The sequence below is a fragment of the Dipteris shenzhenensis genome, chromosome 4 (genome assembly GCF_047967505.1).
Source record: "Dipteris shenzhenensis isolate YYH24624 ecotype China chromosome 4, Dip_SZ_1.0, whole genome shotgun sequence".
NCBI classification, from domain to species: domain Eukaryota; kingdom Viridiplantae; phylum Streptophyta; class Polypodiopsida; order Gleicheniales; family Dipteridaceae; genus Dipteris; species Dipteris shenzhenensis.
The window spans coordinates 18,992,996-19,008,109 of record NC_141599.1 but is presented as its reverse complement, the minus strand read 5'-3'; the positions used below and the strand labels follow the sequence as shown (position 1 = coordinate 19,008,109).

At 42.1% G+C, this 15,114-nt stretch overlaps 1 protein-coding gene across 3 annotated transcripts; it reads left to right on the top strand.

The window, feature by feature from the left end:
* Positions 1-3,651: 3,651 nt before the first annotated feature.
* On the top strand, positions 3,652-10,102 carry LOC147902553 (putative phospholipid-transporting ATPase 4). 3 transcript variants are annotated; one of them, XR_015540884.1, is made up of 13 exons: positions 3,652-4,446; positions 4,549-5,915; positions 6,030-6,140; positions 6,257-6,533; positions 6,642-6,730; positions 6,826-6,934; positions 7,023-7,232; positions 7,397-7,522; positions 7,628-7,726; positions 7,912-8,103; positions 8,262-8,917; positions 9,023-9,505; positions 9,663-9,771. XR_015540884.1 is itself a non-coding variant. In XM_087373595.1 (13 exons), the coding sequence occupies exons 2-13, from the start codon at positions 4,030-4,032 to the stop codon at positions 9,772-9,774; spliced, it is 3,765 nt and encodes a 1,254-aa protein (XP_087229721.1). In that variant the 5' UTR covers positions 3,652-3,859; positions 3,934-4,029; the 3' UTR covers positions 9,775-10,102. The 3 variants fall into 3 exon arrangements, 2 of the variants coding, with proteins under 2 accessions (XP_087229721.1, XP_087229722.1); XM_087373595.1 differs by lacking the exon at positions 9,023-9,505 and having other exon boundaries at positions 3,652-3,859; positions 3,934-4,446; positions 9,663-10,102; XM_087373596.1 differs by having other exon boundaries at positions 9,023-10,102.
* The last annotated feature ends 5,012 nt before the right edge of the window (positions 10,103-15,114 follow it).

The window sequence follows — 15,114 nt, the reverse complement described above, 5'->3', positions numbered from 1 at the left end:
TGCTAGTTGGTGCATCTGCCATATTGCAACAAGGTCGAAGGACTAGAATTTTTATTAAAAAGGCAATTCAAAAAAAAATTCTAGGACACGTGGTAAGACAACAAAGGCCGTGCAGACTATGCAAGCACAAAAAAGGAGCAAAGTTCGAAAAGAAGGTTGGAATAGTACTGCGGCATGTGGAGTCTGAACCACATAAGACAAAAAATGCAGACAGTCAATCAAGTTCCATGTAGAGAAAGAAGAACGGGACAAAAGCGATATCAAAAAGTTAGAGCAAAGAATCGACGCTAGACTGGCATGCAGGTGTAGAGGTGGCTGAAAAGTTGTAACAGCAGCAATAATCGGACAACACAAGCAATAATCAGATGACACGAGCAAAAAAGAGTAGTAGCAAACTAGGTAGAAGCAGCTGATGTGGTGTGAGTAGTGCAGCACAATTGACCAACAACAAGACTGAGCAACATCTAGGCAATCAACGGGACTCACAAAGGTATGAAAGCAAGACTAAGCAATGGCCATCCAATCAGCGCGACTCACAAGGGCATGAAAGTAGCCTAAGGCAGGGCTTTGATGTGTAGCAGACCAAGTAGCTCAACAAAGACCAGTGAATAGGTCGGTAGAAGTTGCCAAATTAGATCTAACACAGAGTAGCGTGAGCTCCAAAGAGCTAGTAGATTGGACTGGGTCATTGAAGGCCATAGGAGTGGCACCAAGCCTAGATGACCGAACTAGCTCACAGAAGCTCATGGACCTAACACACCACATATAACATAGGCAAATGTACATGGTCAGAGAATGTGGTAAAGCATGACATGTAGCAAAAAGAATGGTAGACCAGTTTGCGACAAGCCATATAATACACGTGGACAAATGGCTCATGACAAGTAATAGGAAGGATAAAGGGAAAATAATGCCCCGAAAATACCATGTTGCATAAGCCTTTGAAGGCGAGGATGTCCAATACCTTAGATCCATTTTAAGTTGTGGAATGGCTAAGTGATTGAGGGTTGGGACACCCTCAGTACACGGCTCCACCACATCAAATTTCCTCATGTCAAATTGTTGACAGGACATACCCAAAGTTCACACAGTATATGGAGCTTAATAGCATGAAAATTTGGCTATGCGACAATCCACTCTGTATGCTTCATGAGTTATTCATTTGGAAGGTGGATTTTGTTTGGACTCTTTTTACTATTGTGCCAACTTCACGTATACTTTATTGTATTCTTGTTAGTTTATTATATTTATATATATATTTTTTGGAAACCTATTAGTTCATTATATTTTAAATTATATGCATATGCTTCCCAATCTATGAAGGAGACCCACTAGTAATAAAATAAGTCTCTTTGAAATAATCACTTACGTTGTGCCTCTACGAATACTCATTTACTTTAGTATCATCAATTGTATGTAGGATATACCTTTTGCCACTTAACCCCATTGCACTTGAAGAAAATATCATAAATAGAATAAAAGCAGCATATCTTCACTCCTCAGTTTATATCCTATTCCTAATAATAGATTTTAGCTTTGGGGTCATTTGAGGTCTCCATCCTTGGGCCCCTTAGGCTTTATTGTCCTATAATAAATAGGTGCATTCATTAATTTGCTTATCTTCACATGCTTTTATCAGTGTCATATTCAAGCTCCGTGTCATTTTCGGACCCTCTTTCATTACTATAAACATCGTTTTCCGTAGAAAGTAGTTAGGTTAGAGTATAAACTAGTTAGGTTAGAGTATACCACAAATAGCCTAGTAGGACCAATAATGGTATTACCACAATGATTTCTTTCCTCAATTTGAGTTCTTCTTTGATCTAGGACTTAGTCTTTATTATGAATGCACATGTTTGCCTCAAACTTAGCATCATGGTTCAAAATGGACCCCAACATGATTGAACAATTTAAGGTTGTTAATCGTGATGCTCACCCATTATCATACTTGTGATGCATGAAAGTTCTCATTGAAAGAATGGCTTGTTTGTGTGAATGGAGTTGGTAATCCTAACAAGATCATCGTACTCGCTGGTGGGGAGGTCAAACTCAATCATAATTCTTCACCTTGAGCCATCCATGAGGATATGACCCTTAGTGCTCCTTCTTTTTTTTGCCACATGGAAATATTTTAACTTTGCATGTATGGGTTAGTTCAGCTACAAATCAAAAGGACTTGGAATATCTTCCCCCTCAACTTTTCCACCCCGCTTCATTGAGTAATTGATGGTGATATTAGATATGGATCTATTATTCAAATTGTAACATGGCAAGCTATGGATTGTCCTTCCACCCCCCTACTAGTAAGGCTTAACATAGAGTTTGGTATCGATGTACTATTTAAATCTAGGCATTGACTTATGCCAATGAAATCATGGTTTGGTATTGCATATAACTTAATATTTGGTATGCCAACAATCAAATCTTTGGTATGGATGTATTGATCAAATGAATTAAGTCTTTCGTATGCAACTAATCAAAACTTTGGCGTGGATGTACTAATCACATTAACATAGTCTTTGATATGGTACTATTCAAATTTGTGGTTGTATTGCAAACATGTTTTGGATCATGTCCATCTTTTTCTTTTTCGTATGTACTCTCATTGCATTCTCCACCTTGTACCTTTTATGTATATCCTAGGGTGTCATGAGTGTCAAGTTTGAAGTTTTTTAGTCCAAGCATTGTGATCCTATCTTACATGTAAAGAGCAATTACTTGGTTTGTTTGTCATAGCCTATTTTTTCCACGTTTTCTTTTTTTTGTTGCAGGCCAAGATTTGTAAGCCAAAAGCACCTTTTCTTTCTTTATCTTTTCACTTTGTCTTGAGTTCTTCTTCTGGTATTCGCAAAAAGAAACATTTTTCCATTTGCTTAAAATCATTTTCATCAATAACCTCAAACCCCAACGACATTTACAAAATTTAAGGTCAACTTGAACATCACCTATACCCAAATATATATACACACACACACACACATACATACATACATACATACATACATATATATATATATATATATATATAGTGGAGGATTGAAAATCTTGAGTGAATTTCCACATATAATTCAAGAAAATTGTATTAATGGAAAAAAAGAAGAAGCTGGGTGGAGTGTAGCCAAAAAGAAGAAAAAAGAAGAAGAAAGAAGGGTGCTAAGGGTGTGCATCGAAAAAGGAGGTAATAGTAGACGAACATGGAAAGGATGGATAAAATGGAGAGAGGGGAGGTAGGCCTGCACGTTGAGGCGATGGCGTAGCATGTGGTCTAAGGTCTTGCGTTGGCGATGGGGTGTGGGCAGGTACTGCTGTCGTCCAACGCGGAGTACCGTCCTCTTCTCCCTCGTAGGGGATCCGAATCTACCATTTGGAATTTTGGGTAGTTGCAGGGTTTGGACCAATTCAAGTCTCCAAACTTCGCAGTCGCTTCGGTCCGCACATCCAAGTGACGCCACCACACCAAGAAGAAGAAGCAGCAGCACCACCACCACCACCACCAGAATTGGCGTCGAGTCAAAGCCGCCACGGAAAACTTCCGGCATCCCACGCCACGAAAACTTCCGGCTTCTTGCTCCGTCCATCTAGAAGTGCAGAATTTTAGGCCAGCTCTCAGATTCCGTAGGAGAACCGCATACTTCTCCTTCTTCTCCTTCTCCTTCTCCTTCTTCCCCACGATCAATGATTTCCTAAACAATTATGACTTCTCCTGCTTCTTCGAAGCTCTAGCTCCTCCTTATTTCTCCCTCCCCTCTTCATTTTGCCATCACCCCAGTTTTGTAACCTCTGCCGCCTTCGATCTCTGCTTCCTGCGCAGAATCACGCGTTTTTGACCCTCTTGGCCTTCGATCTGCCACAGAGAGAGGTATCTCTACCCTCCCCACTCTCCCAATTCATCTTCTCTGTACATTCCTCAATTATTGTCCCCTTCATTGCCAGATTTTATACACTAGCATCGCCACCCAGCAGCTCCATCCATTGCCTATCCAGACCTTTAGCGTTTCCCAGTTTTGCTTTGCTGAGCTCTGAAGCGAGATGGGCTCTGAAGAACAACAAAAGCAGAGAAAGAAAAAGAGAATCAGGCTCAGTAAGCTCTACTCCTACTCTTGCGTTCGCCCCACTGTCGATGAGGGCGACATTCTGGTTCCGATCGGAGGTGCTGGCTTCTCTCGCGTTGTTTTCTGCAATCAATCCTACAGACATCGTGTGAAGCCTCTCAAGTATCGCTCCAATTATGTTTCCACTACGAAGTACAACATCTTAACATTTCTGCCCAAGGCGCTCTTCGAACAGTTCCGCAGGGTTGCCAATCTATATTTTCTATTCGCGGCCGGGCTCTCTCTCACACCTCTGACACCCTTTACAGCGGGTTCCCTGATCGCACCTCTCGTGTTTGTGGTGGGTTTGAGTATGTTAAAGGAGGCAATCGAGGATTGGCGTCGCTTTTTGCAGGTTTGTACTAAAATCGCCTCCGATGTTTGCTTTCCGAGAATGGCTGACGTTAATTCCTTATTTCGACACCCCTGAAATCTCAGACGGCGCTTGTTCGTGCAGGATAGGGAAGTAAACTCTCGAAAAGTGAAAGTCCATATTGAAAACGGGAAGTTCGTTGAGAAAGAGTGGCAGGAACTGCGGGTCGGAGATGTTGTTCAGGTTCAGAAAGACCAGTTTTTCCCTGCAGATCTTCTTATGCTTTCGTCGAGTTATCCAGATGGCATTTGCTATGTTGAAACAATGAACCTGGATGGAGAGACGAACTTGAAGCTGAAGAAGACTGTCGAGGCCACGTTGGATCTTGATGGGGATGAAGAATTCGGCGGATTTTCGGGGCATGTTCGGTGCGAGGATCCCAATCCTAATCTCTACAGTTTTGTGGGTAACTTGGAGTATGATGGTGCAGTATTGTCGTTAGGGCCGCAGCAAATTCTCCTTAGAGATTCCAAGCTCCGGAACACGCAATATGTTTATGGAGCGGTGATTTTTAGTGGTCATGATACGAAGGTCATGCAGAATGCAACAGACCCTCCTTCTAAGAGGAGTCGCATAGAGAAGAAAATGGATTCGATTATCTACTTCCTCTTCAGTGTTCTCGTCGCCCTTTCACTCATCGGAGCTATCGTGTTTGGTATTCGCACTAAACTGGACATGCCAAACTGGTGGTATATGCGCCCTGATGATACAGATAATTACTTTGATCCTAAGAAAGCTTCCCTATCCGCTTTCTTTCTTTTGGTGACAGATCTTGTCCTCTATGGGTACCTCATCCCTATATCTCTGTATGTGTCAATAGAGGTGGTGAAAGTCTTGCAGGCAATGTTTATCAATCAAGACATTCTCATGTATCATGCTGAGACTAACAAGCCAGCCCATGCCCGTACTTCGAATCTGAATGAGGAGCTGGGTCAAGTGGACACTATTCTCTCAGACAAGACGGGCACTCTTACTTGCAACCAAATGGATTTTTTGAAGTGTTCAGTAGGGGGGGTCTCGTATGGAGTTGGAGTTACTGAAGTGGAAAAGGCTGCTGCTAAGAGGATGCAGAAGAATCTGGAAGAGGTTCAAGACATGTCCTCTTCGGAGTCCTTCGAAGCAGACATGCCAGTTGCTGAAAATGGAGGCATTGAAATGGTAGAAAGACCCCGTGTCAAGGGATTCAATTTTGTTGATGCACGTCTAATGAATGGAAATTGGGTTCTCCAGCCCCAAGCAGAGGTGCTCCAAATGTTTTTTCGGATTTTGGCTGTGTGCCAGACAGCTATTCCTGAGGAAGATGATGATGGAAGTATTCATTACGAGGCAGAATCACCTGATGAGGGAGCGTTCGTTGTTGCAGCAAAGGAATTTGGATTTGAATTTTACAAGCGTACACAGACTGGTGTACATCTGAGGGAGTCAGACACATCAGGCAGGATGGTTGAACGGTAGGGTTGCTTTGTCTTTTAATGGACTACTCTTTTTTGACATGCTGAGCACATAGGCTAATAGTTGAATCACACCTGAGATTTTTGCCCATCTTACTTGTGTTTATGCAACAGCGAATACAAGGTGCTCAACTTGCTGGAGTTCAATAGTACCCGGAAACGGATGTCTGTTGTTATTCAAGATGAGGATGACCAAATCTTTGTCTTCTGTAAGGGGGCAGACAGGTGAAATTATTGCCTTAGCCTGAAAATACTCTACTTTACTGCTTCTTTTACTCCCCAAAAGCTCTTGTATGTTTAGGTGCAAATGCCTAACTGTCAAAGTTGTGGTTTGCATGCAGCGTCGTATTTGAGAGGCTAGGAAAGAATGGCAGGGAGTATGAGGAGGCAACTAGGATGCATCTATCCAAGTATGGGGATGCAGGCCTCAGAACATTGGCTCTTGCATACCGACAGCTTGATGAGACCACTTACAGGGATTGGAATGAAGTATTTATGCAGGCTAAAACCACTATTGGTGCGGACAGGGATGCCAAGCTGGATGATGCATCTGACCTGATTGAGAAGGATTTGATCCTTGTTGGAGCAACTGCTGTCGAGGACAAATTACAGAAGGGGGTTAGTGAATCTTTTTTCATCAGCTTTAGTGATGGATGTCCCATCGTATGGCAGGTCTACATAATCTGTACAGGTGATGATATAAGATGTTGCCAATGTTGCTGACAGGTACCTGAGTGTATAGATAAGCTTGCGCTTGCGGGTCTAAAGATCTGGGTTCTAACAGGTGACAAACTAGAAACTGCTATCAACATTGGGTATGCTCTTTTCCTGATCCAAAAGTTGCACTATGAAAGTATGGGAATTTTATTTGCTCTCAGTAGCTTATCTTAGTATTCTTCTCTCTTTGCAGATTTGCGTGCAGTTTGCTTAGGCAAGAAATGAAACAGATTGTAATCACATTAGACACGGCAAATGTCAAGGCAGCAGAAGACTACAGTGACAAGGAAACAATTGTGAAGGTACTTGTGCATTAAAGAAAGGGCGTACCTTTGATGCCTTTAGAAGTGTACATGGGAAACCCTTCTAAGATTCCTTCTCTCCCTTCAGGTTTCCAAAGAGAGCATTTTGAACCAGCTTACTCTAGGGCAGCAACAGATTAGTCTAGATACAAGTTTCGACTCTGCATTTGCGCTTATTATTGACGGAAAAGCCCTCAGTTATGCCTTGGAGAATGACATGAAGGAAAAGTTCCTGCAGCTAGCTGTGCATTGTGCATCAGTGATATGCTGCCGTGTTTCTCCTAAGCAAAAAGCTTTGGTATGGGTTTACTACCACTGTTTCTGACTTTTTTTACTGCATCTCAACTGGTTTTGAGCATGGCATCAATTGTATCTCATCTACGAAAGGGATGAAAAGAAGGCTGGTGAGGTGCTTGGAAAGAGAGGGCGAGGTGCTAAATTAAACTTGTTCTCAATCTTTAGGTTACCAGATTAGTGAAGCAAGGCACGGGTAAGACCACTTTAGCGATCGGTGATGGGGCAAATGATGTTGGCATGATTCAAGAGGCAGACATTGGTGTTGGCATCAGTGGCGTCGAAGGCATGCAGGTCTGTATAAAGTTACAGATGTTGCTTTATTGATCATCTACTGACTATCATCAGGATTTTTGAAAATAAGTTTCTTGCCTGCATGTCAATGCTGTCTTGTTGCAGGCGGTGATGGCAAGTGATTTCTCAATTGCACAGTTCTGTTATTTGGAACGTCTGCTGATTGTCCATGGTCACTGGTGCTACAAACGGATAGCAACCATGGTAACCAGAATTCACTGCTAAATATACTTTCTTCATTTCTCTTTTTGGCAAAAAGGACTCATTATACTCATGCTGTTTCCTTGAGCCTTTGATGCAGAGCATGCTGTTGTTCGATGATTGTGGGCATGTTCCTACTTTTCTTTTAGCAGTTTAAAATACTAAACTGTCTGCTGCACGTGTCACAGGTTTGTTACTTCTTCTACAAAAATGTAGCATTCGGGTTGACTCAGTTTTATTTCCAAGCCTACTCAAATTTCTCTGGCCAAACACTTTACAACGATTGGTTCAATTCACTCTTCAATGTTTTGTTTACTTCACTTCCGGTACTCGCCTTGGGTGTATTTGAGCAAGATGTTTCGGCAAACACATGCCTTCAGGTATACATATTGCTTGACCTTGCGGAGCTCATATGTTCTGTGGAGATTTGTCTTGTCTCACCATCTGTGGACTTGTGTCGAAACTATTTCATTATTTGTTGTTTGAAAATTAGAGGTTTCTATTAGGCACTGAAATTGGGAGTGGTGTGCTCCTACAGTTTCCAAGCCTATATCAACAAGGTCCTAGAAACATGTTTTTCACCTGGGGTCGCATTCAGGCTTGGATGGCCAATGGTGTGTACAGCTCAGTTCTTTGCTTTTTTGTGACGATCGGTATTTTTCATCCCCAAGGATTTCGCGAGGATGGTAAAGTTGCAGGTTTTGAGGTTCTTGGAGCCACAATGTACACTGCAGTTGTGTGGGCGGTTAATCTTCAGATTGCTCTTGCCACAAGTCACTTCACATGGATCCAACATGTCTCTATCTGGGGTAGTATTGCTATGTGGTATCTATTTCTCCTTATATATGGATTTTTGAGTCCAACATCATCATCATCCACTGCGTATTACGTCCTACTAGAGGCATTAGCCCCAGCTCCACTTTACTGGGTGACAATCTTTGTGATAGCCTTGGCTTGTATACTTCCTTATTTCCTCTTTTCCATATTCCAAAGACGTTTCTTGCCAATGGACCATCATATCCTCCAAGAAATAAAGTCTTCAAGGAGGGATGTACAGGAACCAGAGATGTGGTCTGAGGAGAGGGCAAAAGCCGTTGAGAAAGCAAATGTTGGTTTTACAGCAAGAGTTGAGGCAAACATTCGGCAGGTGAAGGCAAGGCTTCAGAACCGAGGTTCTCCAACAAGGCAAAGCTGGTGAGAGCACTTGAGCTTCCCACATATGGTACTTCTGCTGGGTTTGGCAATGAAACGAGAGAAGTGAATGCCCATGTTATTATGCACGCCTTTTTTTTTTTGCAGTATTATGCAAGAAGGGAAGGGATGCTCTCCGTAAGTTATTTTCACAAGCAACTTTGAATTAAAAGAGAAGGGTTGCCCTCCCTAAGTTATTTTCACGAGCAACTGTGAAGGGAGGGCCTCAGGACAAGCATGCGTACTTTCTGGAAGTGGGCTATTTGGTGGCAACTCATGCGTTCTCAGGCCAAGTTTCCTGAGGTCAACCAGACTTAGCCTCTGAAATAGAGTTGCTAAGAGGTGACTCTTTTGAGCTGGAGCATGAGGAAATAATTCCAGGTCCTGAGCTTGATTCAGACACAGGTCCCATGAGCACGTGAAGCCTTTATGGCTAGCCAACTGTATCGTATAAATTTTTTTGTACATTGGAGAGGAATTACATTCATTCTTTTATACCTGCACGGATATATTGTTGCTGTGACAAGTTCATATGGGAATCTCAAATTCCCCATAGAGGAAAAAGCTGTATTAAACACATACAAGTTTTGAGTAAGGTCTTGTTTCTCTTGTCCCCAAAGTTGTGGTCCGGTTTGTAAGGATTTGGGCACAAACTGCGAGGTTGTGTGTTCAAATCCTCCCGGGCACAATGGTTAGGGACATCTCCCCTCCTTGAGGAGGAGTTCATGCGGTGGTGTTTCGCGTGCAGGTGTACAAGCGAGGGTTACCCTTCGACATTCGTCATGCCTGCTTCGGCATCCGTTTACGATCCTCAACTGCGCCACTCCATTCGGCGACGGCCAATGTTGGAGCAGGGCTAGTGCAGCAGCGACATTCAAGGAGAGACAGTCCAACTTGGGGATGGTGCTTGAAAGTTATGTCAAAGCTTCGACCGTTGGGCAAGTGTGCAACTCTAACCAGTTGTGCAGGGTGTCCTTCCATGACTGCTAGCCTTGCTTGTCTGTCCCAAGATGTGGTACTTCCTTGAATAGGAAGTGGCCATTATTTGGAAATGTGATGGCAAACCCCCTGTTGTGGGTGCCTGGGGGTGTGAGTTCCTCTCATAAATTTGTTTCTCTTGAAGTACTGAAGCATGATTGGCACCCATGCTTTGTAAGCTGGTGGATTAAATGTCCTAGATTGCTCACACATGAACGATACCTCTGCAGTTTTGTATTTTAAGGTAATTTTCCATTCAGCTTCCACTTTCATTTGCTGTCTTCCCCTAAGAAAGGATTCCTTTGTACCTTCCGTATACATATGTTTTACTGCACGTGGTTATGGCATCCGATCTTGTGCCCTCAAACTCTTAGACCCAATGGAGTACATTCATTTTCATGGCATGGCGGAAAGTCAAGAGATGATTGGCAATATCACAGGCAGTTTCAATGAGAAGTGATTCCTCAAACTCTTAGACCCAATGGAGTATATTCATTTTCATGGCATGGCGGAAAGTCAAGAGATGATTGGCTAAATCACAGGCAGTTTCAATGAGAAGTGATTCTAGGAGTGGAAGGCATTGACCCCCAATGTTGGCCATGTATGTGCTATGGCTGACTGCAGAATTGCCAAGCACTGAAGGGAAACTGGTATGCCAAGAATGGAATCTGAGGTAATTGCTCCAGAAAATGTATGGCAACAAAATTAGGAGAATCCAATGACAAACTAGTCTCAACAGTTCATACATGACTCATCAAGGACAGGAAACACATAATGGAAAGAGTAGGGGAACAAACTTTTGAGTCACTCTTGCGAGCATACTTGTTTACAACAATGTCATATACAAATGTGATACAATCATCTAAGGATGGAGGCATAGTCCTCAATCATAGCAACATTTTCTCTTGCTTGATGTCAGTGGGGATGTCATAGTAGCTAGTCCCTGCTATGCGTGATGGAGTTTATGGTTTTCAATCTTATGAGTGACTCTCGTGAGATTGAAACTGCACTATGTTGTGTTTTTAGAGGATGAGTTTGGGAATGTTCCTGGATTCATCTAGGTTAATGCTTCTGCTTTATTAGCGGACATGCAAATTTCACCTTGTGAGGTTTTTGTCCAAGTTGCGGCCTGTTGGTATTGCGATAATTCTTTCTATCTTAAATGGTGTGTTGCCTTATCAGCTAGATTTAGATTTAGATGCTCGTTTGGGAGAGACTAAAATGAAATCGTTTAAACTTCACAAGCAGTTATAGCTTGAATGAAGAGATTTGGACTACTTTTTTATTAGCCTTCTCCTTTAGTGCTAGCCTTCGTCATGGTTTAGTTTGCCCTTCACCTTCGGAGTGCCGACAGAAACTCAGTCCGAAGACTTTGTATAAATGGATGCTTAAGTATGTGTGGGTGTGTAGATTTGTATGTGTGAGAGCATACTTTTATACTATGGTCTACACCCACTGTTGGGCGCTGATGACGTTAGTGGGGATGTCATAGTAGCTGGTCCTTGCTATGCGTGATGGAGTTTATGGTTTTCAATCTTATGAGTGACTCTCGTGAGATTGAAACTGCACTATGTTGTGTTTTTAGAGGATGAGTTTGGGAATGTTCTTGGATTCATCTAGGTATATGCTTTTGCTGTATTAGCGGACATGCAAATTTCACCTTGTGAAGTTTTCGTCCAAGTTGCGGCCTGCTGGTATCGCAATAATTCTTTCTATCTTAAATGGTGCGTTGCCCTATCAGCTAGATTTAGATTTAGATGCTCGTTTGGGAGAGACTAAATGAAATCGTTTAGACTTCACAAGCAGTTGTAGCTTGAATGAAGAGATTTGGACTACTTTTTGATTAGCCTTCTCCTTTAGTGCTAGCCTTCGTCATGGCTGAGTTTGCCCTTTACCTCCGGAGTGCCGAGAGAAACTCAGTTCGAAGACTTTGTATAAATGGATGCTCAAGTATGTGTGGGTGTGTGGATTTGTACGTGTGAGAGCATACTTTTATACTATGGTCTACACCCACTGTTGGGCGCTGATGACGTCAGTGGGGATGTCATAGTAGCTGGTCCTTGCTATGCGTGATGGAGTTTATGGTTTTCAATCTTATCAGTGACTCTCGTGAGATTGAAACTGCACTATGTTGTGTTTTTAGAGGATGAGAGTTTGGGAATGTTCCTGGATTCATCTAGGTATATCCTCTTGCTTGTAGTGGGCTGTCTGTTTTGTTTGCAGTATGTGATGTCTCTAGCAGCTTAGAAGCAATAATAAGGGGATTATTACCCCCCCTCACCCCTTGCCCTATGCCTTGTAAAAGCACACATCGAACCTTGTTGTTTATGTCCCATGAAAGGTGGATGAGGGAAGCTAATGATGCAAGTAGACTGCAAGAGCACACCTAGTAGAGAGGTTAACTTCCAAGATGGGCATATAATCAAATTATGGCCAGGGTTTGACAAACAATGCAAGGCCATAGATGAATATGACATGTTACAAATGGGTCGAATTACGTTAGTTGGGAGACCTCTTGTTTTTAGAGGCCTCCTTCCCTAAAAAATTGCATGATTGGACTCTTAAATTTTCTGTCTTGGAAAAGACCACTCCCTACTTTTACAAAGTGCAGCATGCAATCTTCCTTTTTTAAAAAAAAGCATGCAACCAATCTACGTGGTGTTTTTAGAGGATGAGTTTGGGCATCTTCCTTGACGCATCTAGATATAAGTTTCCATCATATTAGCGGACATGCAAAGTTCACCTTGTGAAGTTTTTATCCATGTTGCGGGGTTGATATTGTGATAAATTCTTTCTATCTTAAGTGGTGCATTGCCTATCAATTAGATTGTCTAAGCATTTTTCTCTGGGCTTAGAATGAAACCGCAACTACTTTTTTATTAGCCTTCTCCTTTTGTGCTAGCCTGTCATGGCTAAGTCTACCCTTCACCTTTGGAGTGCTGGCAAAAACTCAATATGAAAAGAAGAGGATGTTATTTTTGGTTGTTTGCTTGCACGCAAGGCTAGTAAGTTAGGATCTTCTATAGAGTAAATGACCCATGTAAAATGTGGGGACTAAAAAAAGATTTCAAATTGGCAGAAGTGTAGCCATGTGGGCTACTATGCATGCTAACATATATGGACATCATAGGTTTTCAACAAGGGAAAATATATGGGTAGGTGCAAGTGCCTAGAAAGGGCAAGAGATTCCACCGATAGGGCCCTTTTTATAGGCCAAGAAGACTTGTGCTATTTGGCACATGATACACTATATGGAAATCCAGAGGTTGGTTGATAGTATTAAGAACCATATCAATCATGTCATCCTAGCATGTTGGGTAATCAACCATTCTAGAGGGCTTTATGCCCCTCTATAAAGAATCTCTTGGGAAGGCACAAGGTAGTTCATGAATCATCATATAACGCTATTCAACATTCTTCAAAGGCACATCTGAGGGGAAGGTCTACATCTGTAAAAGAGCCATGAATGGTGCAAGAGGGAGAGCAAGGAAGCTCCTACGAATAGCTACTGGTGTCACAGGAGGTGATCTACGAGAATTCTATAGGAGGTGGCTTACCATAACTTTTGGATCCAGAGCTAGCTTTGAGGCTATACACAAGAACTATATGCTATAGGTGTCAGTACATGATTTGACAAGTTATGTTGAAAAACATGGCGTATATAGAAGCTGAAAAGATCCATAATAAGTGGAACATGAGTGAGAGAAGGAGATACACAAAAATATAAAATTGTCTATATAAGTCTAAAGGCAAAACATAACACATCATTGCTCAGTTCACCTGTGCTCACATCACTCTTTGAAACACTTCTTAGACCACTCTTATTCTTACCTCTAGAACATCTCAACAAACACACTATCCTAAGTACACTCAACTCCAATCACCCCCCCCCCCCCCCTCACACAATCAATCTCATAGAAATACCACTCAACCACACACACAAAATGACTACCACAAGTGCTCAATATTCACACTCATGGCAATAGTGAGATCACTTTTCCAACACCCTCACTTGATTGAGTTTCTAGACCTTGTACCTTGCATCTGGCCCCAATTTTTCATGGCTATAGATGAACCAAGTAACCTCAACTTGGATCCTACAATCTCATGTGAATTGAAGCATCAAGAACTATAGAACCCACTCTTAAGCAAAGATGTGATCTTGAAACTCAAGGTTCCACCCTATTCTCATTTTTTATTGCTATTGATGGACCAAATGACCTCAACATGGATTCCCACACCTCCCGTGCGAATTGAAGCATCAAGTAACTATAGAACCCACTCTTAAGCAAAGCCGTGATCTTGAATCTCAAGGTTCCATACCTAGACACCCTATTCCCAATGACCATTGGGTAGCCACGAAGTTAGAACAGCTTGATACAAGACCCCTGCTTACTCCTAAAAATCCCACATTTTAGGCTTCTATCCATGGAAGAGAACCTTATTCAAAAACTCACAAAATTTTATTCCATTCATTTTGAGCTTTTGGCTCAAGCGGGGAGCACCCCTTCATAGACGTAAGTTATACATCCTTTTATGCATAGATCAAGTGCAGAGTACCCACCAAAATACCTTCACCTTTTGAATTTCTCAACTTGAATTGCAATACAGGATGCCATTTTCCCAATAGTTTTAGGTTTCTAGAAACAAGTCAAATGGCCCCAAAAAAAAAGGATATGAGAAAGAGATTCTTAGATGAAGGATGCAATTCTCTCTCTCTCTCTCTCTCTCTCTCACACACACACACACACACACACACACACACACACACACACACACACACACATTTTTTTTGGGTGAAACCAGTGACTATAAAATTAACATAAAATCAATGTACATGACATTAGACTCCAAAAGAGAGCCTAATGGAAGCACTCAAAAACAGTGGGAAAACACTTCAAGGCTAGTAACATCCAAATCCCTCACAGCATAACTATCATATAGAGATTTCTTGAGGGACATTCTGAAAAAAACATATGCCTGAGGGAAGTGTTGTCCCATCATAAAATGCCATCTCTGTGTCCAAATAGTCCATAGTACCCAAAAACGAACCCAGTGAAAGAAAAGGAGGAATGGAGACATCTGAGACGAAAAGCATCCAAACACCCAGAAGAATTTCCCAAATCGAATAGAGGGAAACCGAAGCCGCAGCAAACAAGAAACATGAGTGATCAATATCCAAGAGTGCGGGCAGGACCATAACAAATGGGGAACTGTCTCAC

Coding starts and splice junctions, on each gene's coding strand:
- LOC147902553 (XM_087373595.1), top strand. CDS start 4,030: ATGGGCTCTGAAGAACAACAAAAGCAGAGAAAGAAAAAGAGAATCAGG. Junction 7,523..7,627: donor GTGGCGTCGAAGGCATGCAG/GTCTGTATAAAG, acceptor GTCTTGTTGCAG/GCGGTGATGGCAAGTGATTT. Junction 8,918..9,662: donor TCTCCAACAAGGCAAAGCTG/GTGAGAGCACTT, acceptor TTTCGCGTGCAG/GTGTACAAGCGAGGGTTACC.